Source organism: Apteryx mantelli, chromosome 1 (assembly GCF_036417845.1).
Source record: "Apteryx mantelli isolate bAptMan1 chromosome 1, bAptMan1.hap1, whole genome shotgun sequence".
NCBI lineage: Eukaryota > Metazoa > Chordata > Aves > Apterygiformes > Apterygidae > Apteryx > Apteryx mantelli.
The window spans coordinates 20,874,989-20,896,620 of NC_089978.1; the positions used below are offsets into that span (position 1 = coordinate 20,874,989).

At 36.5% G+C, this 21,632-nt stretch overlaps 1 protein-coding gene across 4 annotated transcripts in view; it reads left to right on the top strand.

Moving 5' to 3' along the window:
• The window catches only part of PARP4 (poly(ADP-ribose) polymerase family member 4), a 52,039-nt gene extending 31,008 nt beyond the window's left edge, over window positions 1-21,031 (top strand). For all 4 annotated transcript variants that reach the window (XM_067290005.1, XM_067290008.1, XM_067290007.1 and 1 more), the window contains exons 22-35: window positions 962-1,157; window positions 1,355-1,425; window positions 3,428-3,615; window positions 5,452-5,551; window positions 6,853-7,023; window positions 7,476-7,556; window positions 9,313-9,393; window positions 10,220-10,315; window positions 12,501-12,650; window positions 14,584-15,261; window positions 15,747-15,845; window positions 17,824-17,926; window positions 18,814-18,946; window positions 20,395-21,031. In XM_067290005.1, the coding sequence (XP_067146106.1) occupies window positions 962-1,157; window positions 1,355-1,425; window positions 3,428-3,615; window positions 5,452-5,551; window positions 6,853-7,023; window positions 7,476-7,556; window positions 9,313-9,393; window positions 10,220-10,315; window positions 12,501-12,650; window positions 14,584-15,261; window positions 15,747-15,845; window positions 17,824-17,926; window positions 18,814-18,946; window positions 20,395-20,545 (2,298 nt within the window). In that variant the 3' untranslated portion in view covers window positions 20,546-21,031. The remainder of the gene's footprint in view (window positions 1-961; window positions 1,158-1,354; window positions 1,426-3,427; window positions 3,616-5,451; window positions 5,552-6,852; window positions 7,024-7,475; window positions 7,557-9,312; window positions 9,394-10,219; window positions 10,316-12,500; window positions 12,651-14,583; window positions 15,262-15,746; window positions 15,846-17,823; window positions 17,927-18,813; window positions 18,947-20,394) is intronic.
• Window positions 21,032-21,632: the final 601 nt, after the last annotated feature.

Here is a 21,632-nt window from a genome sequence, read left to right on the forward strand (position 1 = left end):
AAGATTAGGGAAGAAAGGATGGATCGGTTCAACCTCTTTTGTCTTTACTGGCAGTAATTTCTTGCCTGAGAAATAAGTGTAACACTTAAGAGTATATCTTTAAATATGTGATTGCAGGTTATTACAAACTGTCTCATTCCCCTGCATTTTTGTGTGACCACAAGGATAAGAGTGGAGCCCCTGGCACTTTTAGCTATTTTCAGCTGCTGCTTATCAAAGTTTTTTCTTAAATAAGACAAAATGCTGCAGAAGTGACATGTAAAGTCTTGGTGTTACCAGTCCTGTTAATCCAGTGTTGATTAAAACAAGTAAAATGACAGATTAGATTGTTTTCTTTGATAGTTATGTCTAGTTATGTCTTTTATGTTTTTTCCTCCTTTAGTCAGAGTTGCTTGTTTAAAGGGATTAGTTTAGGGATTACTTTCTGATGACTACAGTAATATTGATATTCCCCTGAGGTGAGGAAAGAGAAAGAAATTCCTGTTTGTGTTTCCAGAAGCTTTCCCTCCTGTTGGAGACAGGCTTTTCAAAGCATTTGTTTTTTGTTTTTTGTTTTTTTTTAATATCCCCTCTGCTCATAAAGAGGGCAATAGGCACTTTTATGCTTCACCTATTTTTTAGTTCTAGTACCTTCTCACAAGCTGATGGTGGCAGTGATGATTGTAAAACATAATATCTGGGACTTTTTAACTTGGAGAAGTGAATCCAGTGCTGATTGCAAAAGAATGAATTGGATAGGAACAAAAAACCCACAAAATTCCTTCTCCTGTTTTTCATATGAGAACAGGTAAAAGACAGGGAGGTTGCGCTTTTCAAGTATTAAGAATAAATGAAATATATTTGCTAAAACTTTGATATATAGTTATATTCTGCTCTCATTCCATAATAAGAAAATTTGGGTACACTTCAAATGAAGTAACATTTGTCCACTGCAATGATGATCTTACTTCTCTCTCCTCAGGCTTGCATGCTTGTATTCCAACCAGAGTTTGTAACAGCTTCTGAAGAAGTGCAGCTGTCCAATGAAATTATTATTTGCTTAGACTGCTCCAATTCCATGGCAGGTTCAGCCCTACAGCAAGCAAAGCAGATTGCTTTACATGCTTTGGAACTGTTTTCTTTAAGACAAAGAGTGAATGTTGTCAAATTTGGCACAAGTGAGTTTTTGTTTCCTTTTTAAATGAGAGCCACCTTTTACTTTCTTGTCATGACTAAACTGTGGTCTGGAACACCTAGTACAGTAATATGGAATACTCTACTCTGATAGTCTAGTCATAAAACTTAAACTTTTATTTCCAAAATGGTGCCACATGCTTAATATTTTAATGCTCTTAATATCAATCTTTATTCACAGATTTCACAGAACTTTCTTCATTTTCAAAGGACATCTTGGGTGATCTGGCATCACTGAAGGAGTTTATTACAGTAAGTAAATTAGTTTGGCTGCATTCTATTGAACACTTTTTTGCAAGGAATACTCATCATTGTAAAACACTTGCACAAATTTTCCTCCTTTTTTACTTTTTTTCTAGGCCAACATCTTGAATTTCTTCTATAATTTAGTCTATTTAAAATCTGTTTGCCCTAGCAACAAGCACAGGCATATCTGAATATTAATTCCAGTTTGATTTTGAGTGACTGCTTAAGTGGTTATTTTGAAGCTTAGTAGATATCAGTGTTAGGACATTTTTCAGTGTTTTCCCCTAAGCTTACCTTTTTGAGTTTCATGCCTCTCCGTTGCTTGCTGACAGCAAAAGAGAAGAATCAATAGACTTCCTTCTGGAAATCCATAATTTGTAAATGAAGAGAACATTTAGAGGCTAAAGCACTTTTAGTGAAAAGAAAAATGCTTTTGAGTCCAAAAGATTAGATGTGAACTGTTTAGGACAGCAGTTTTTGGTTAGTACTGTATCTTATTGCCAAATACAGGCTCCTCATCTGCAGCTAAAGCTTCCTGATGCTAGCATAACACTTAAAATACTAACATAATAGATATCCTGAAGATGGTATGGTAAGATGGCAGATGGTGTTAAAGGCAAAGTAACACAAAGGGGAAAACAGCACTAATTATACATATAAAGTATAGGGCTTCACTCAGAAAAGAGATATTGGAGCCACTGTGGATAGTCCTTTTTTAAACAGTGGCCTAATATTCAGCATCAGTCAAAAAAGTAACAGGTAGCTGCATAAATCTGCGTTGCTCTGGTATCTTGAATACTGTAAGCTCTTCTGGTTGCTCCATCTCAGAGAGTAGACTTAGAAAGGTAGAGAGACAGAAAACAGAGATGACTGGAGATATGGAAAACCTGCTATGCAAGGAAAGGACTCTTCATAGGTTTTTAAGCCTTTGTTGCATCCTTACTCAGTTGTCTCTTCTCCAGGATAAACAGAGAGGAAAAGGAGAATAGGGATGGTTAATTACTGTTTCTCACATCATAAGGATCATAGGACGTGCAGTGAGATCAGGCAGCAGATTAAAAAACAAAAATGAAACAGTTTTCTTCATGCTATCAGTAAATAGTGGACCTTCTTGCCACATGATGATGTTGAGGCTAGAACTGTAATTGAGTTCAGAAAGTAGGTTAGGGCATTAGAAAACAGTGCTTAAGCAGCTCTTGGACACAATAGTCTGGATGAAAACTCCAGTTCAAGAAGTCACAGAATCACAGAATCGCTGAGGTTGGAAGGGACCTCTGGAGATCATCTAGTCCAACCCCCCTGCTCAAGCAGGGTCACCTAGAGCACGTTGCACAGGATTGCATCCAGGCGGGTTTTGAATATCTCCAGAGAAGGAGACTCCACCACCTCTCTGGGCAACCTGTTCCAGTGCTCTGTCACCCTCACGGTGAAAAAGTGTTTCCTCATGTTCAGATGGAAGCATCTGTGTTTCAGTTTGTGCCGTTGCGCCTTGTCCTGTCGCTGGGCACCACTGAAAAGAGTCTGGTCCCATCCTCTCGACACCCTCCCTTCAGATACTTGTACACGTTGATAAGATCTCCTCTCAGCCTTCTCTTCTCCAGGCTAAACAGGCCCAGCTCTCTCAGCCTTTCCTCATAACAGAGATGCTCCAGTCCCCTAATCATCTTTGTAGCCCTAAAGTCCCTAAACCAATGATTAATGAAAGCTCTGAGAATATTTCACGGAAAGAATTTACCATATTTCTTACACATTTTTGCCTAAGCATCCTTTTGCCTAAGCCAGGGAAGATACAGGACTAGATGAACCTTAAGCTGTATCTCTAATAATAATAATAATTAATAATAATAATAAAAGAGCAGGAACAGAATAAAATTTAAGAATTAATTAATCATTTGTATTTGGAAACCTGAAAACATGTATAATGAAAAAAAGATTAAATTATGCCTTATATGTTATTTTAGAAAAGGTAATGAAGTTCGAACTAAAATTGTATTACTTTACTTTTCAGTGTGCTACTGCAACATTGGGAAACACTGATTTATGGAAGGCCTTACGTTACTTTAGTCTGCTTTTTCCTTCCCAAGGGCAGCGTAACATTCTTGTTATATCTGATGGACACATTCAGAATGAGAGTGTGACCTTCCAGATTGTGAAAGATAATGTCCAGCATACTAGGTTATTTACATGCGGGGTTGGGTAAGTACAAAGTTAGCTGGCAATTGCATTGTGTTTAAAATCACTGATAATTTATTTGAAGCAAGAGGTTAATGAGTTGAGAACTGCCAGATGCCAGTGTGTGCTGTATTAAATATACATGTATGCTTAGATTAAATGCAGAAATGTTTGTATACGTTTTATAACTGAAATGAAAAACACATCAGATATTTCAAAGGAAGGATGCCTACATTAAAGTCAATTTTGTGTGCAAGTAATCTTACCTATTAATATTTTTCTTTATGATAACAACTTTACTTTTTAAGGAATATAATTGGAGAGTATCTGAGTAAGTATTTTAAAACTTGAATTTCATGTTTTGGGATAGTCTCATTTTAACAGTACAATTTCAGTATAACATTAAGATAGTTGCATAATAGAATTTCATGATATTTATTGTAACAGAATTATATCTTAAATAGTAAAATAATATAAAATTATACAATTTTATTATTTAATTTTTCATTTGTTTTGAAAGATAATGACTTAAAGAGAAATGACAATAGCTTACCAATGTAAGCACTAGATACCTGTGGGGATTCCCAAACCTGTGGTACATGTGTCACTACTAGAATGCAACCCACTTCAAAATGATGTGAAAATAAACCTCTTCTACACCAAAACAGTCTTTGCCTTTCACCTGGCAAGACAGGGTGTGACTGTTGTACAGGCAGTACTTTCCTGAACAACGAACTTACTTCTTCCTCTCAAGTGGAGACAGCAAAGGAGAAGCATGATTTCCGCTTTACTTGTGCGCTGCCTGCCCAGAGAGGGGGAGCAGGAGCAGCTGCCACTGTGGTGGCAGTATGAGAGGGAATGAAGTTTGGGAATATCTGGTATAAACTCTGGTATATGGGTAACTCTGATATATGGATATAAGATGTTATCTGTGTTACAATGACTTCTCCTCAAAGATCGGAGGAACAGGTAAAACCTCACTGAAATTCTGTTTTATCTGTAATAATTCTTTGTGGGTAAATGAAAAAAAAAATCTTTAAATAGTGCAAGACTTGCACTTTACAGTGTTGTACAAAGCAGCAAAATCTGGAAAAAGATTTTTAAGAGGGCAGTAAACCTTTTTAAGCCCAAGACATTATGTGTTCCTAGAATAAATACAATTGCATTGTATTTATTTTGCCTTGAAGGATTTTGGTGGGGAGAGTTTTCCAAGGTTTCACTAAGACAGTAGTGTGACCCTGGCCAGGAGTGAATCTGTTACCTGTTTGAGAAGGATTTGAGGTGTACTGGGTTGTTTCTCACCCACAAGAATCCTCATCTACTTAATTGTTCTCCTTTAAATCCTCTATAAAACTCTCATTTGTCTCTATACCCACCAAATAGTTTGATAGTGGTCAGACTGTTAGTGAGCAGAGCCTACTGTTCTGTCAGGCTAATAAATGTTATCGTATCAGTTATATCCATATTGCCCAGACAGTAACATTCTCTAGCTGACACTGGACTTAACTGCGTTCTCATTAAATAGTTCTGCTGAGATTAAGGTTAATTAATTCAAGATTAGAATCATGTTGATGCAGCCTTATAGGTGTTTGAACCTAAGGTAATTTACCTGCACAATTCTGCTATGCCATATAAAAACTCTTATGCCATGTAATTCCCTCAAATGTTGTTAGGAAATCAGTAACACAGCAGGCCATTCACTGGCCCAGTTGCTTCTGTTTGGTCTGTATCCTGAAAAGGGGATGGGATTTAGAAAGTTCAGAAAATTTGCAGCACTAATCAAAGTAAAATATTTGGAAATGGTATCAGATGACAAATTTAACTAAGTAATTGCATGAAGAAAATTTTTCGTGTTATTAGTTCCACAGCAAATCGTCACATGCTGAGATCTTTGGCCCAATATGGTGCTGGAGCATTTGAATACTTTGACCCGAAGTCAAAGTATAACTGGGAGGAAAAGGTACATTTATAAATCCTGAATATCTTCAATATGTGATCGTTATCAGTATATGAGATATATCAATATCTGATACTGAATATCTTCAACAACCCAAAATGGGAATTACTACTTTCCATGGGATCATGTGGCTTTGGTATTGCATTAACATAATTTAAGAAGATACATTTGACAGAAGGTGGAAAGAAAGATGCTTGTCTGTTAAGTTTTATTTTAAATGTAAATGCATCTGAAGTGAGAATGGAAAGTATTTGGTCTGAGTATTATTAAGGTCTCAAGTTTGTTCCTTATTTTCAGTAGGACCACATGTTGCTAGGAAGGGACACGAGAGCTGTAGGACACCCTAGGTTCTGTGCAAGGGAGGGCATTTGCCACTGCAGCTGCCCCACCTTCTCACTAAGAATGGGCACGAAGTGTGTTAAAGCAAGGAAACCATGACTTATTTTATTTTTCTGCTCTTAATGAGAGATCTGCACTTTTCTTGATTAGTGCAGTAACACCAACTTGGAAAAAGACTATGAACTGTCAAAATATATAGTATATAAATTGTACCTGAATAGAAAAACAGTGCTTCACTTCTGTCATGGCTCACAGTCAGTCTACAACATTGCCCTTGTTATAGTGATGAAGCCTGTAGCAATTGTATTCTGTAACTTCTGATGGTTAACTTCTGATGAATCTATGATTTTTTTCAAATAATCCAGGACCCCATGTGTAAAGCTTTTCAGGCTCCTATACAGTTATGTTTCTACAGCTCTACCCCGTGCATTGAGTCTGTTTGCTCCTGGAACAATGTCAGTAGAGAATGGGCAGCAGCAGGCTGGTATCTGGCCTGTACCTTGGTTTTTGGCTAGGGGGGAAGGATGAGAGCACAGATTTTCCTCTTGCTATTCTGGCTGTCATTTGAGTGATATATGCAGAACTAGCCAGAGCAGGCCGTGGAGACGTGCAGTGCTGTTCATATACCTGAGTTCGTGCTTAGGAGATGGTGCTGTATGGCATGCCATATTCCTTAGCCTGCTTGGCAGCCCTGACGAATACCCTTTATTTCAAGCTTCAGCTTTCACTTAAAAGGAATCTTGTTATTCCAGAAGCCAGTGCAATAATGGCTGAGTGAGCTTCCTTATTACCTCCAAATGTTAGATTCATTTTCACCAGTAATATCTGGTTTGTTTTACTTGCAAGAGAAAAGAGAAAGTGTGTTCCATTCACATAGCAAAATACATTATTTTTGTAATGAAAGATTGTTTTCTTTTGAAAGCTTAGTAACAAGCTGAGTTAATTTGTTTTGTGTCTTTACGCAGATACAGAGCCAGGTATCTAGAATGTTTTCTCCAGGATGCAGTTCTGTTTCTATTAAGTGGCAACAGTTTGATACAAATGCACCAGAGCCAATGCAGGCTCCTGCTCAAATACAGTCTTTATTTAACAATGAGAGGCTTCTTGTCTATGGATTCATCCTTCACTGTACTCAGGTAAAGACTGGGATACACATTCACTTAACTGGATAGAAATTTACATATAAAAAGATTGCAAAGGACCCCTTGTATTGTATTAAGTACCCTTTCCAGAGTATGCACTTAGCTAGCTTCTTTTAATTGCTAAATCTAATTAAGTAACTGTTTAAATCCCATTATTGGTCCTCACTAGAGAAGAAATATCTTCAGTATGTGATCATTATCAATATATCAGATATATCAATGTCCATTTGTGCTTTTGTAAATACAAGATTCCTTAATTTATGACTGTCCCCTTGCCATAAGGGAAAAATGTTTTTAAACCTAGACACCTAGAGACTCTCAATTTGAGTTATAATCACCCTTCTGGAAACAGAATAACATGCATATGTGCTAATAACACAGAATGGGGGGGGAGAGAGAAGGAAACAGTGTGGGGGGTTTTTTTGTTTGTTTGTTTTTCCTTTTAGGCCACCTTAAGCACAGTAATAAATGACGAAGAAATACAAACAATGGTGTCAACTACTGAGCTACAGAAGACGACAGGAACAGTGAGTTTGGCCAATGTTATTTTTACATGCCATATTGAGACAAGCTGCTTTAAACTACTGCATACTTTTGTGCATTTCTGAAAGGATCGAGCATCCCTGTTTTCAGCAGCTCTTGAACTTTATTTTTGCTTCTGATGAACAGTCTTTCAGTCTTCAGACTTGTAAAAGGAAACTGTTTTGCACAGAGAAAGGTGACGCTTCTTCTATGTTTTCTAATCAGAAACTCATGCTTCTCAGAATAGGAATGTGCTGCTTTTTATTCTGGCAACTTGTTTGGGCTCTAGCTTTACCCTTGGGTTGGCTGTTGTTCTTTAGGTGACCTCTGTGAAGAAGCTGCTGCAGCATTCTCTTTCAAGTCTTAAATTGTTGCTATGTGGAACATCTTGTCCCCAGTCTGTTATCTCTAGAAATGTAGGGAAAAAGGGACATTTTAAGTGTTACTAGCCTTTCTGCTGCTTCAGTAATGATGAAGTTACTTCAGAATCTTTGTACACAGGAGAGCACGGCACCCATCTTGAAAAGGTATAATCTAAAAAAAACACTTATTTATTCTAACAGATGTCCTTTAGTAGTAATTTTGATATAACTCTCACCCCATGCCCACCAAGGTAAGCTGATTTGTTTTGAAACTGAAGTGCCATTCCTTATTTAATGTAATCCACTTCAGAAGCTACTATGGTGGTTTCCATGGACAAGCCCTTCTACAGACAAGTGAAACCAGCAAGTAGAGGCAATGTATGTCCCCAAAACTGTGTTTTTGTCCATTTTTGAGTTTTCTATAAATTTCAGATGCAGTTTAAAAAAAAAAACAGTTTTGGAAGGTATGAATTGAAAAGGTAAAAATAAAAATTAGGGCCAGAAAGAGATTGTTAATTCTTGATGTTTTTGATGGACTGAGAATTCCTACCTGTTTCTTTGCCAGTTCACCTCAGTTCATCTCAAAAAGTAACTACTTGCATATGAGGTTTCCTTCAGAAGTGGCTCTCTTCAGCATCTATCATATTCTTCCAAAAATGAGCCAGTAGAAATGTCCAGGCTATTGGAATATAGCTGGACTTTATCACATTGCCTTCACAGTGCTCCCTCTCTGTTAGCTTTAACATACTGAAGAGACTGAAATTGTTTTCCTTTTGTATGAAAGACAGGTTCAGTTTCAAAAAGTAATTTCTAGTTATTTCAGTATTTCCTCTTTCTTCATACCACCCCTCAGGTCAAAATTTACTTGATTATGGTAGACCTAATTTTTTTTTTTTTTTTTTTTTTAAAGTTAAACAGTCTGGGCTCGCTTCATTTCCCCCCCAAATTCTGTGTTTCTATGGGCAGGATTCATTTATCTAACTTCAGTTATCTAAATGTTGTTATCTAAGTCTGAGCTAGACATTTCAAGATGGGCTGAATTGCCTGGTAAACGGTTGGGGGTGGGTGAGATTTAGGGGAGGGGAGGGTTGTTTGTTTAGGGTGGCTTTCTTTTTTTGGTGGTCGGTTGGTTTCCCCCATCTCTATCCATTGTGCAGATTCTTTCCAGAGCCAAGTGAGGAGGTGAGTATCTTTTAGTTAGCTAAAGTTAGGTAAATTAAAATGACCTTAGATGCAGGTTGTGATTGTTTTTTAAATGGAAAATGTAGCTTGACACTTAGAAAATGGGATGCTGTGTAAATATAGAAGCTAACTGCATGAAGCTGGACCTCATAAATAAAAGGAATATTTAAAAAAAAAAATTGCTACTCTCTTAGCATCACCTTTGTTATCTTTCTAGGTGCTGCACAAACTCACAGCAAGAGCTTTCATTAGGGACTATGAAGATGGGATTCTTCATGAGAATGAAACAGAACATGAGGTTTGTTGATCTGAAAGAAAAACTATACATTTAAAATGTGAAGTAGCAAATGGTTCAGTGGAAAAGAGAAGGTGTGGGGTTTTTTTGTTTGGTTGGGTTTTCTAGTTTTTTTGCTTTGTTAAACATAACTAGAAAGTTGCAATACCATTTTAAGGTTAAATTCACCATATAATAACATATTTTCCCTCCCAGGTATGACTGGAAGAATTTGGGGTCAGTCTGTCTTCCTCCCCATTATAAGAATGTCCTCTGTTGGAATAATGTGTGCATATTTTTCCTAATCTGCACTCTGTCATTGCAGCCTTTTGTTGGCTTTTCTTTGCCTGTGGCATGTTAACGCTTTAGTTTCTTGAAGATTGAAATGTTTTAGACCAACCAGAGTCCTTGGTTTTTATATAAAGTGGAAGATAATGACCTCTGTTTTACAGATCACCTTAAGGATCTGATGATCTCTAAAAACTGGCTTTTAGCTAGTTGAAAACTTACAAAATTAATTTTTTTGCTATCTTAGCTTATTGGGGACTTTAGACAAGTTCTTCTGATAAGAATTGTTAGTACAGCTTCCCCTTATATTGGAAGAAACATAGAACCAAAAGAAGCCTATAATTAGGGAAAATGCATGTTCCTGCCCAAAACTGAGTGAGGGAGTAGGGAAAGTTAGAGGGAGTGGAATGCTAGGCAGGCCAGTATATTCGCTCAAGTTCTTGCTCTTACATCTCCCTAGTTAGAGTGTGTAAATCTGTTTATAGGTATGTGTTCAGTTTTGGCATCAATATTTCTTTTAGCTGATCATATATTTTTTTTCATTTAATACTTAACAATCTAGATGAAGAAGCAAATCTTGAAAAACATGATTATTCGTCTCAGCTTGGAGAACTCAATTATAACCCAGTTTACAAGCTTTGTTGCAGTTGAGAAAAGGGTATGTGTTTTCTTTAAAATATCGTGTTCCCACTGGCTTCTCTTTCAAAAGATTCTAAATTCTGTAACCTTATAAACATCAAAACCAGTCTTTCCTTTTGCTGAACAGTGTTCGTTCTTTTACAGTAGAGCTGAAATTACAATTTTTGCAATGGTTTTTGTTTCTTTTGCATTACAGCAAGTTATTTTCCTTTTGAAATATCTTTTCCATCTCCTATCTTGCTTGTTCTCATGTTACAATCAAACCTTGCCAATCAGTGTGTTCCAGCTATGATTTGCCACAGGGGTTTGTATTTCCTGATAGCGCTACAGAAGTCAGACAGGTCGAGGGCAAGACCAGTAGTCTTTGATCCTCCTTAGTACATGAACCACAGAACAACCCTTCCTCTTAAAAAGTAAGGATTCCAAAATACAGCAAAATAGCTACTCTGGCCATGGATTGCTGAAGAAATGGATTTTGTATTGGCAGAACTCATTCCAAGGGAGCCTGTGTCAGGGTGGAAGTCACAAGAAAATCAAGACCTGAAAATTGTCTCTTCTAATACTGCAATAAACTATGGAACTTTTTGTTTTGTTTTCATCATTAGAACAGTGGTAGGAAAAACATACGCTTTGCAGCAAAAGGAAAGAAATATGTGTAAATAATAATCTTGAAATTCCAGAGGTTGCAAAAAGAGTTTTGAAATGGAAAGCAATATCATAATGAGCAAGATGGTATCAGTTAGAGTAAGCTTTAAATGTGGCACAGAGAATGGGAATAGATCTGACCAATCTGTGTGTGTGTACATTTAGCAATAAAGTAGTCATGTTTGACTTCCTTTCATAGTTAATGGAAATAAATACATGTTTCAAGAGCTTGATTCATCTCATCCTGAAGTTAGATACCTAAAAGAATTCAGATGCTCAAAGATCCTCGAAAGATCTTTTTCTCAGCCCTGACTATAGGGGGACTTAGAGTCACTATTTCAGATACTGTTACCTATATAACCACTCAAAGACTAATGAATAACATTGCTTTCCAATAAAAACTTAAATAACAGTATCTGGATGTTATATTTAGAGTGCTATAATAGACAACTGGGATAAATAAAGCAAACATCACTTCTATAGTATCACTTCTAAAACCTGCCAGTTTTGACAAAATTGATATACCTGACACCTGCTTAGTAATAGTGAATTTCAGTGGCACTTTCAGAGCATTCACAGTAGTGAAAAGAAGGGAACCCAGCTGAGTCAATTTAAATATCCTAGCTGTAATGTACCACCAGGAATATTCAGAAGGATAAAAATCTTGCAGATTGGCAAGAGAACATTTGTGTGGGTTCATAAAGTAGTTGTTTACCAATGTCAACAGATGATTATTTGTCATTCTGATTTTTAGATATGTTTTTGTAAATTATTTAGAAAATTCAGTTTTCCTCTTACATATATGATGTCTCTCAGAGAACAGACTTCTGTAAATGATCTATATTTGAATTATGTCTGTAAATATAATAGCTATAATCTCATCTCTAATCGAGGATGACCTTTTTGATACAATGTGACAAAATATTGCAAACCTTTTAGGGCAAAAGTATCTACACATGATACGGTGAAATACCCAAATTGGCCCATTCAGCATGGTACTGTATTATGCTGTGTAATGTGTCATCTTCCGTGATTTTGCAGAGGCAACATATTTTAAGCATAAATATAATATTGCATATTTATGCAACATTGCATAAATGTTGCATATTTATGCAAAATAATTTAAGCGTAAATATAATAATGCTTACGTTTACTTTCTTTTGAAGTGTGCTAATAGGATACTGACAAAAAGTACTGTGTAAGATTTAGATTTTATTTTGAGTATTACTGACCAGGATTTGAACAAATTGTATGTGCAAGTGTGTACCCTTGACATTAAGGTCCACCTTCCTATTTCATGTGAATCTATTTACCAACAATATGTTGTCCCTCAGTATAGTCAAAAGTATAAAGTTACATGTACTGCATATTTTCCTACACTGAGTATTTTTAATGTACTGCTTCAGCTGTTTATTCTTTGTTTTCAACCCATTTCCAACTTACAAAGGAAAAAATACACCACCTTGCAAAGAGGAAATTTCTGGCATAACAGCTACCACATCTAAGAACTAAAAACTGAAGAGTTTTCTAGTTAGTAACTTTGATCTGTTTTAATTTAGGATGCTAATGAAATTTGTTCTGCTGATGTTCCAAACCTCCTGGAAATTATAGCTCAAGAAGATGTAGATTTTTTACCCTACATGGACTGGGAGGAAAAGTCAACAGAATCTGGCTTCTTATTTTCCAAAGGATTTAACTTTGACAGCCTGGTAATTACATTTAATTTATGTTCTTATTTGTAAAATTTTTGGTACGTTATCCAGTTGTGGTGCTGTATGTATATATGTGTACTGTATGTGACAAAATTTAGTAGTCGTTCATGAAGTCCATTCAATTTTTAATTACTTTGAATGTAATTAATTCACACAAGTTGATATAAACAGTAAAAATTGGAGGATCCCCCCCCCCTCCTCCTCCCCAAAAAAGTACACTTTTTATAAAGTATCATGACTGCAGCAGGGCTTTTGAGAGAGAATATGATAACATAGTCCTCCTCTTCCTTCCAGTGGAAACTCTCTAATACCTCTCAAATTTAAGGCTTTGTCTACACTAGTATATTCTTATGAGGACACACTCTAACAGTCTTGTTGCCCTGACTGGACTACTCTCAACAGTCCATAGTACCATCAAGAAATAGCACTAGGCTTATGGCTCCGTTCTTGCTGATGCTACCTCAAACTGACTGGGATGCCAGCTGTCATATTAGTCTTAGCTTGCAATCCCCTGTGGTTTGCTGTCTGTATGTACTCTTACCTGCAGTATGCCTCATCATTCAGCTACAAAATACCTTAACTACTCTTTTACATACCTCTTTTACAAGACCTCAGCTGAAATCCATTTGCAGATCACTAGCTCAAACTGTTTCTTGTTTCACTTGGCTGTATTTCATCCATATATAACACAGCGGTAGCCAGCTCTGCAAGTGACAGGCCGGAGGTGTCTGAAAAGAGCTGCTTCTTGCTTCTTTCTCCTGCTAGTAGATTCAGTCTGACCGAAGCATTTTCACTCTAAGAAGTTTCCTGGGGGGCGATTCAAGGAAGATTAAGTTTTTGCTCCATAGCTAAGTCACCACTAGCAGAGGGGCACAGCCAAAGCAAAGAAATAACTGGACATGGCGGGGGTAAGCATGACTGAAAGAAGAGGAAATATTGCTGACGTGCAATGGGACAGTCTCTTTTGAGAATGTGTAGTGCACACAAAAAGAAATATGGAAAGATAGGCTTACTTTGGGGAAAGGAGGAATTACAAAGAACATTGAAGGGATCACGTTGTTGGGGGGTGGGCAGCAATAAGAGAAAGTTGAATAAAGGAACTAGGATGTTAGCTGGTTATGACTGCTCTTGACTTTGGAAACCACAAGAAATGTCTGCATCAGTTAGCCAGCAGGTATAATTCTGTCAGTCTGTGGAGTCATAATATGCTAAAGCTTTACATCTCCAATATTATGTTGTGCATGAACATGATGTACATTTAAAATGACTGAGGAACATCATCTTAACTGGAGTCTGTAATGTATTGAGATCATAGACTACTTAGAACTGTCCTTGGGCATTTCCACTATAACTTAGATGAACTCATATAAAGCCATTTTCCCTGTCTTTTGACCCGAAAATTCCCAGGGAACAGAGTATATAGACATCTACATTGGCTTATGGTTGCAATTTAGCCCAGGGTCGCTAGCTTGTAGGCAGTGGCTGCTGGACCGTGGCTGGTACATGTACCAGAATTGCTGTACATCATGTGGGCTTCCCAGCTTGAGTCAGTGCAAGCAGGATCCGTGTTTCACTTTGTGTAGATCTACCCTCTGTGTATCTACAACAGCACTGTACAATGGAACTTCTTTGGCTCCTAATCATCATGGTGCTGATGATTGTCATTTTCATCATTTTTATGTTAATAATGTAAAATAACTCCCTGCTCATATTTTGTCGGAGTCAAATTTTACTCTGAATTTGCCCAATGTAAAGTAGAATGGGGTAAGAATTTTTTAGTTTAACTGGTAAGTATTTTACTTTCTTTCTGAATATATGAATGACTATAATAATACTGTGTGTAATATAAGTAGTATAGTTTTGATTAAAAAGAGAAAAATGTCCCACTAACTCTAGAATTATTTTGTTTCCTTGTAAATTCCCTAAACAGGTATGTTCTGCAGCAGTAGCTGATGTTTGCTCAAATGCTTTCGTAAATGGGAGAGATGAACCTAAAAGCTTCCAATTTCAACCTGAAGAAGAAGTTTCTGTTATTCAAAAGAGCATCTCACCAAAAAATATGGGACAAGGCTTTGTAGATGTTCCTGAACTTGATAGTCTCAAATTAAATTTGAGTTTTTATACTGACTTCACGAAGGAGAGATCTTCAGGAACAAGATCATCTTCGCCAGATGACCTTCATCTGCTGCATGCTGATGAAGCTTCCTCATTTGGTTTTAAACCTAAGGCCAAAGCAAGCATTACTCGCGCTCGTAAAAAATCACGTCGGATGTCTGCACTTCAGAAGTTAGGCACTTGTGCGGATGTTCCTGAATTTCCCCGTCTCCCTCCTCTTTCATGTCTTCCTCCAGTTTCTGAACAGCTTCGTGGTTCTCCTATTCCTCAGATACAGGATTCTGCATTATTTAGTTCACCTGCTCCTCCAGGCACAACTTCTGAAAAGACTAATTTTGAAAAACTAGTTATTCCCAGATTTCCTGGTTTGCAAGCTTGTCAAAGAGCAGCATTACCAAGGGCACTGCTTACACTAAGGAGTTCACAAAGTGCAGGAGTTCTGAACGGTGTTACAGCTTCTGAAAAAGGATTTACTGGAGGAGTTAAGGATGTTGTAAGTCTTTCATTAGCAGTCTTTTATATGGAGGATGCTACATGTACTGAAATGTAGCTTACATTAAGCTAAGAGGTGCCTTAAATATTTGTGTTTCAAGATTCATGGATATACAGCCAAAAAAGGAACACTAAGGCTGGTAGTGAGGGTGCTTTCCAATTCAAGAATTCTGAACTTGAAATATGGGGTGTGGGGGGTAGCTATTCTTCTTTTTAAAGTGATAATCATATGGTCTGAATTCTGCCACTTGTTCCATACTAACAGGAAAATACTAATGTTAATAGGAAACTTTTAAATGGGAATTACTTTGTATCATGAAGTAGTAGCTGCATGGGTAATGATAGAATTAGATTTTATTATTTATTTAAAATTATAAATAAATAATATAGTATTTTATAATATATAGCTGTTTAAATAATATAAATATAACTTACAAATAAAGATAATTTATAAATAAATAATAATTTCCTATTCTGTTTGTTCAGGAAGAAGTACAGTGTTTTGTGACAACACAGAAAGAGATCATTAAACAAAAACTGTTGACTTCTGTAAACTGGAATGAAATTTTTGACCTTCAGAATCAGGTACAGTACCCATCTGTGCATTACTTAAAAATAAGATATGAGTAGAAGGAAAATTATTTTAGTCCTGTCCTGAGATAAACATTTTGTAAATGCGTTTGTTTTCTGTGCTTTATAAACTGATTTTGCAAAGTGCATGATGAGATCAGTAATGCTATTTTTTGTTGCTCTCATTGGCAACCCAACAATGGATGCTTAAGGAACAGTATAAAATCAGGGCCAGTATGTAGTGTGATAGATCTCCAGAACTTTCTTAGAGCCTCCATCAGTTTGGAGCATGGACTTCCTGAGGTAAGTATAAGAACACTTAGTGGAAGCTAGGAAAAAGATGTAGATGCATTTCTGAAATACATCTCTCCGAGATTTCGTTACTGACTGATAGCAAATAATGCACATGATGCAAGAAAATAAGAAGTAGCTGGGCTTTAGGTGATTGGACTGAGTGATGTTGCAGCAGGACCTTCCTTCTAGTGGACAGTCTGATCAGCTGCTAGGAAACCTGAATTAAACAATACTATCAAGAATCCTGCAGGTAGGAATCATAACATCAATGTGCGCATGGGCCAAGCACGTAATGTTAGCAAGCGAAATTTTGCTGTTTCAATGTGCCCCTTTGTGGTGGGAGAAGTCCCCGTTTTGCACAACTGATCAACTTCCAGTTTGTCAAGCTTACCAAATCAGGGGTATGCAGTGAGGAGGTGAGCAACAATCAGATTGTAGGTTATACAGTAAATATCTCTAAGTAATCAACAGAAGGAGGTTTGGGGGAGTATTACCTGATCCAACTCAAGAAGCCACGATGGGATGCCTTCAGAGGAGATGCCTGTCATTTCTGGGCAAAGGCGCCTAGTGGTTTGCTGAATTCCCTTTTGTTGCAAGTATACCCTATGCACAAGATCCAGGAAAGGCTTCCAGCTGCCTCATCTTCAAGTACCTTTGTGCAACAGAGGCCACCTAGTATGGGCATCCTCATGACTTTCTTGCCCCCCACCCCCACTTTTTTTTTTTTTTTTTAAGCAATGCTCTGCTCACTCTGTGAGTAATTAACTTTGCTTTATTTTAAATATAAGGTTTGTATGTGAAAGTAGGAAATTACTGCCAGCCTAATCATCAAGAAGATATACATAGTTGTCCTATATTTCTGACAGAAGACTATCAAATAACTTCTAAACATTGAACTATTACCACATGCCACACATACAAGGATATTAAGTAATATTCTTGTGACTAACTCTTGTGGGATTCAACTCTCAAAGTGTGCTTCAAGATTTCTTTTCTTTTTCAGCAGAATTGCCAATTTTTGAGCTTTAGGAAAAAAAATAAAATTCCAATAAGCTATAGTTTTTTTACACTAATTAAGTATAATATTCCAACAGAATCTCACTTTTTACATAATTAGATGTATAATACCTAAATATGCATTAGCAAACTGTTTGGCAGATAATTTTAATCCATCAGAGTTCTCTGATTTTTGAAAGGGGAAGTCAGATAAAATAGGATTGGTTTTGTTAATGTTGTATATAACAACATAAATAGTAAACTTAACTTCATAGAGACTCTGCATTCCTAGCCGAGATCTTTTACTGTTCATTTGTGGTTAGAGAATTGCTCATTTTTGAGCACCTTTAAAAATAATTTTCAGAAGGAATTTGCTTGAAATGAATTTTGACTAGGTTAATACTGTCATTGTGCTTACTTTGTACGTGAGTGATTTCTGAATGGCTTTGTTGTTTAAGGGTTTTTTACAAGACAGGCTAGATATAACAATCCAGGACAATTGCAAACATTCGATGATATATTAAATGCTTTTGAAGTTTAATATTTGAATCACCTAAGCTGATCATGTGCATTTCAACTTGTGAGTTTTTATAAGCTTTTTGATTATTTTTAAATAATTTTCCTGTCTGTTACTTTGTTCTTATCAAATATATTTTCAGTGTCTTGAATCTTTGGCTTATCCATATCTTTGCTTATTCCATAGGATGGCTCTTGGAATCTCAGTCCACAGTTGGGAAAAATCTTAAAATTTGACGTTGATTATTTGATTAATGATTTCCTTATTGGAAAAGGCATTCAGTCACTTGGTAAATAATTTCCTCTCATTAAAAATCAGTAAATTGCATCATATTTCATATTTTTAAGTGTAATTACTCTATATGTCTTGTGGAACTTTCATTAAGGTGTGCCCAGAATTTAAACGGATCTCTTAAATTGTTCCGCAAGGGTCTGGTTTTAATAATAAAATTTCTTCTCAACTTCTCTAACAACATAGTGTCCTGATTGCTAAGGGCATCACCTGTAGAAATATGGGGAGGATGTGAGATAACTGGCATAGCAGTAGAGGTTCTTTTATCTCAGTTATTTTATCTGCTATATTAAAGTATTAATGTCTTATTGGGGGAAAAAAAGGAAGAAAGTCTCTCCTAGGAGAGAGACTGAGACCACTTCTGCTTTTCACCCTTCAAATAATATGAATAATATTTATATAATTCTTTCCCCCCACCACTGTCTCCAGCATGCGGTATACATTCTGCTTATATACACTTTGTCTGCTCTTCTGTTTCATTCTGTCAGTCTTTGCTCTTTGCTGTCAGCAGACAGAAAACTTTAAAAAAAAAAAAAAAAAGCCACCTTTCAGAGTTATTAGAGGATGCAATGCTTCATCAAAGGACAGAAATCACACAAGTTTCCCATTATTGTATGCATTAAAATCAAAGGAGATTACAACCAAAGCAAACACAAACTGCAGAAATCCCAACAAAGCATTACCAAGTTTAAGTTTGAAAGCCAGGAGCATGTTTGTCAAATCACTAATGTGAGCACTGTTGATAGAGCTGATTGTATAGTGAAACAAACAGCATCAGGACAATTACTGTTTTAAAGTGCTATAGAGTACTTTGTGGAAAGTACTTTTTCTGATGACAAGAGATCTTTTAAATAGGAATACTACTTCCCTTCTCTTGTTCCTTAGGTCAAAATGGAAAAGAAAAGATACTGCAGTTGATTGCTACTCTTCTTGTGCTACAGTTTATACGCTGCACGCAGCAACTGAAAGGGATAGTCTTCAAATCACTGATGAAACTGGATGATTTATCAACTTCAAGGTGTGCTTTTAAATACAGTCTCATAACTTATTGTACTAATATAAACCCTTTCAACATATAGAAGATTAATTTTATTACAGAGAATCAATGACTATGCTACTGCATATCGCTTAGAAAAGGGAATGGAAAATAATGATATTGGTGGCATATGGCTTCTTTTAAGAGGATGCATAGAGGAGGAAATACTTTGCAAAATGTGATACAAAAATTGATAAATATACAAACAATGTATTGTAGTAATAAAAGATATTTATACCTCTTACTAGAGTCATTGCATAATTCAGGTTGGAAGCAACCTCTAGCAGTCATCTCTTCCAAACCCCTTGCTTAAAGCAGGGCCAACTTTGATGCTAGAAAGGTTATTCAGGATCTTGCCCAGCTGAGTTTGGGATATTTTTAAGGATGGAGATTCCACCACTTTTCTGGGCAACTTGTGCCAGTGTTTAACCACACTTATTTTGGAAATTCAGAGGAAAAAAAAAAAATCTCTCAGACTTTTCCTTAATGCAACTTGTGTCTGTTGGCCCTTACCCTTTGTAGTCTTTGGAACATGAATATTTTTAGCATTATATTTATGGCTTGATGTTGTTCACAAACATACACCATAAAATATTCTAGACAAGACTTGAAATTATTAGGACAGAAGATTCTTCACAGTACAGCTTCCACCCTTTCTACTAGCCCAAGGGGATGCTAATGCTGGCTCACTCTGACAAGGTCCCCTCATTTCAGTATGTCCCAGTGCATCTAGAAATTCCCTTTCCTTTGTAGTGCAGTGAACAGTTGTCAGCTTGGAAACTTTTTGATATAGAGGGAAGACAAAGGTCTAAGAGCAGGCATGAAGGAATAGGTCTCCAGTAAATCCAGCTTGTCTCAGCTACCAACAGGCTCTTTGTGCCAAGCTGGGAAGCTTGCACCCTTCATGCTTATAGGGAATATAAGAACAGGAAAAAGTAGCTGCCAGAAGAACCCTGCAAAGTCTTCCTCCCTCTTGAAATTCCTTGACAGAGGGATAAATTGGTTTGTTTTATAATTTTGGCTACTCCAATCAGTAATAAAAATAAAGTCACATTGACTGCTGGATGAAAGCAGACCAGGTAGGCCAAAAAAGGGAAGGAATTCTGACATATGTGAATGTACTGAGGAGTCAAGTTTGTCTTTGTGAAATACATCACACAGATCAGTTTTGCTTCACTGAGGTGATTGGAATAATGTGAACGAGTGCAAGCAGTGATTACAAGTCTGCATACTTTCCATGTGGAAGTTTCTGAAAAGATCTGGGGGGGACAGATGATCTGTTTTTCTGTATTAGATGATATTGTATACAGGCTGGGTCATTGTGCTATAGGTAATTTTCTTTCAAATAATTATACTTGAAATGTTTTCTTCTTGCTTCTTTTGGGGATTTACAAGATTTTATTACAATAAAACTTTATTTGTACTCACAGTGCTGTTCATTGGGCTTTTGAGTTGATCAAGAAAGCCGTAGAGTGGGTAAGAAGAGTTGAAAGACGATTTCCAGCTATTTGCTATCGACTTGAACTTGGGAAGGACTGGGATTCTGCCACCAAGAAGATATTGGGTATCAAGCTTAACTAGCATCAATTCTCTTTCTAATTAAAATATTTAATCACATCATAATTCTTTAAGTTAACAGCCGAGTTAGCTTTCCTTGCAATTTTACATAAAATGTTTTAAATTGAGGACATTTGATCCTCTATTATTATTGAATAATAATTTTCATAGTGATAGGCTTCAATTAAAGGCATGGAGATATGGGATTTTCTAATAAGTCTTAATTTTATATATGTAGTATTTTACTAGGAGTAAACTTACCTGTAACTCTGTTAAATACCTTAGTAATTAATTATTTGACATAAATCTCTCTGCTTCATTGCACATTACTGGTGCTTTAATAATGTCTTTGATGTCTTGATTTCTTCCAAACTCTTACATACTTTATTAATGGTACTGTGTAAATAAAGTGTAATGTAATACCAACTTAATTAAAAAATACTGCAGTGTATGTTTTGACAGATATTAGAATGTGTTTAAGGAAGAACTAATAAATATCGTTGTAACATATCAGTGTTTTCAACTGAGTAGTTTTGTAACTCCTTCAGGGTGCCTTGAAATACAAACAGCAGAACAGTTGCTTTTCTCCTGCACTGCTTTTCTTATCAGTCATAGGTCAATTTGTGAATATACAGGTCAGTTCTTTGAGAATGAATGGGGACCCTTTTTATTTTGCTGTTACTCAGTATTCTGATTTTTATCCTGTGAAAAAGCTGACTAATGTTATTTCAAACTGGATCAAACACTGAAGCCTGGTAACAAAACCAGAGTAAAGGTGATTTTTCTTAATTTAATGTACTTTTCACAGGTGTTTAAATGAACACATTACCTCTTCTAGATCAAGCAGCTGTGCAGAATCACAGCCTGGTACCTTGTGGCCTGAGGACCTTTAGCGAGGGACTTAGTACAATTGCATGCACTGAGGCCGGATCAAGTGTGTACAGAGCATAGTCTTCTGTTGTTTGTCTTGAAAATTGCTTGAAAATACTCAGAAGTAGCAGATTCAACAGCCACCATAGGTAGCATGTTACCATGCCCTAGGAAACAAAGTGTGTTCTAGCAATAACAGAGAAACAAACTGTGCAATCTCCTTCATATGTATTTTCATGAG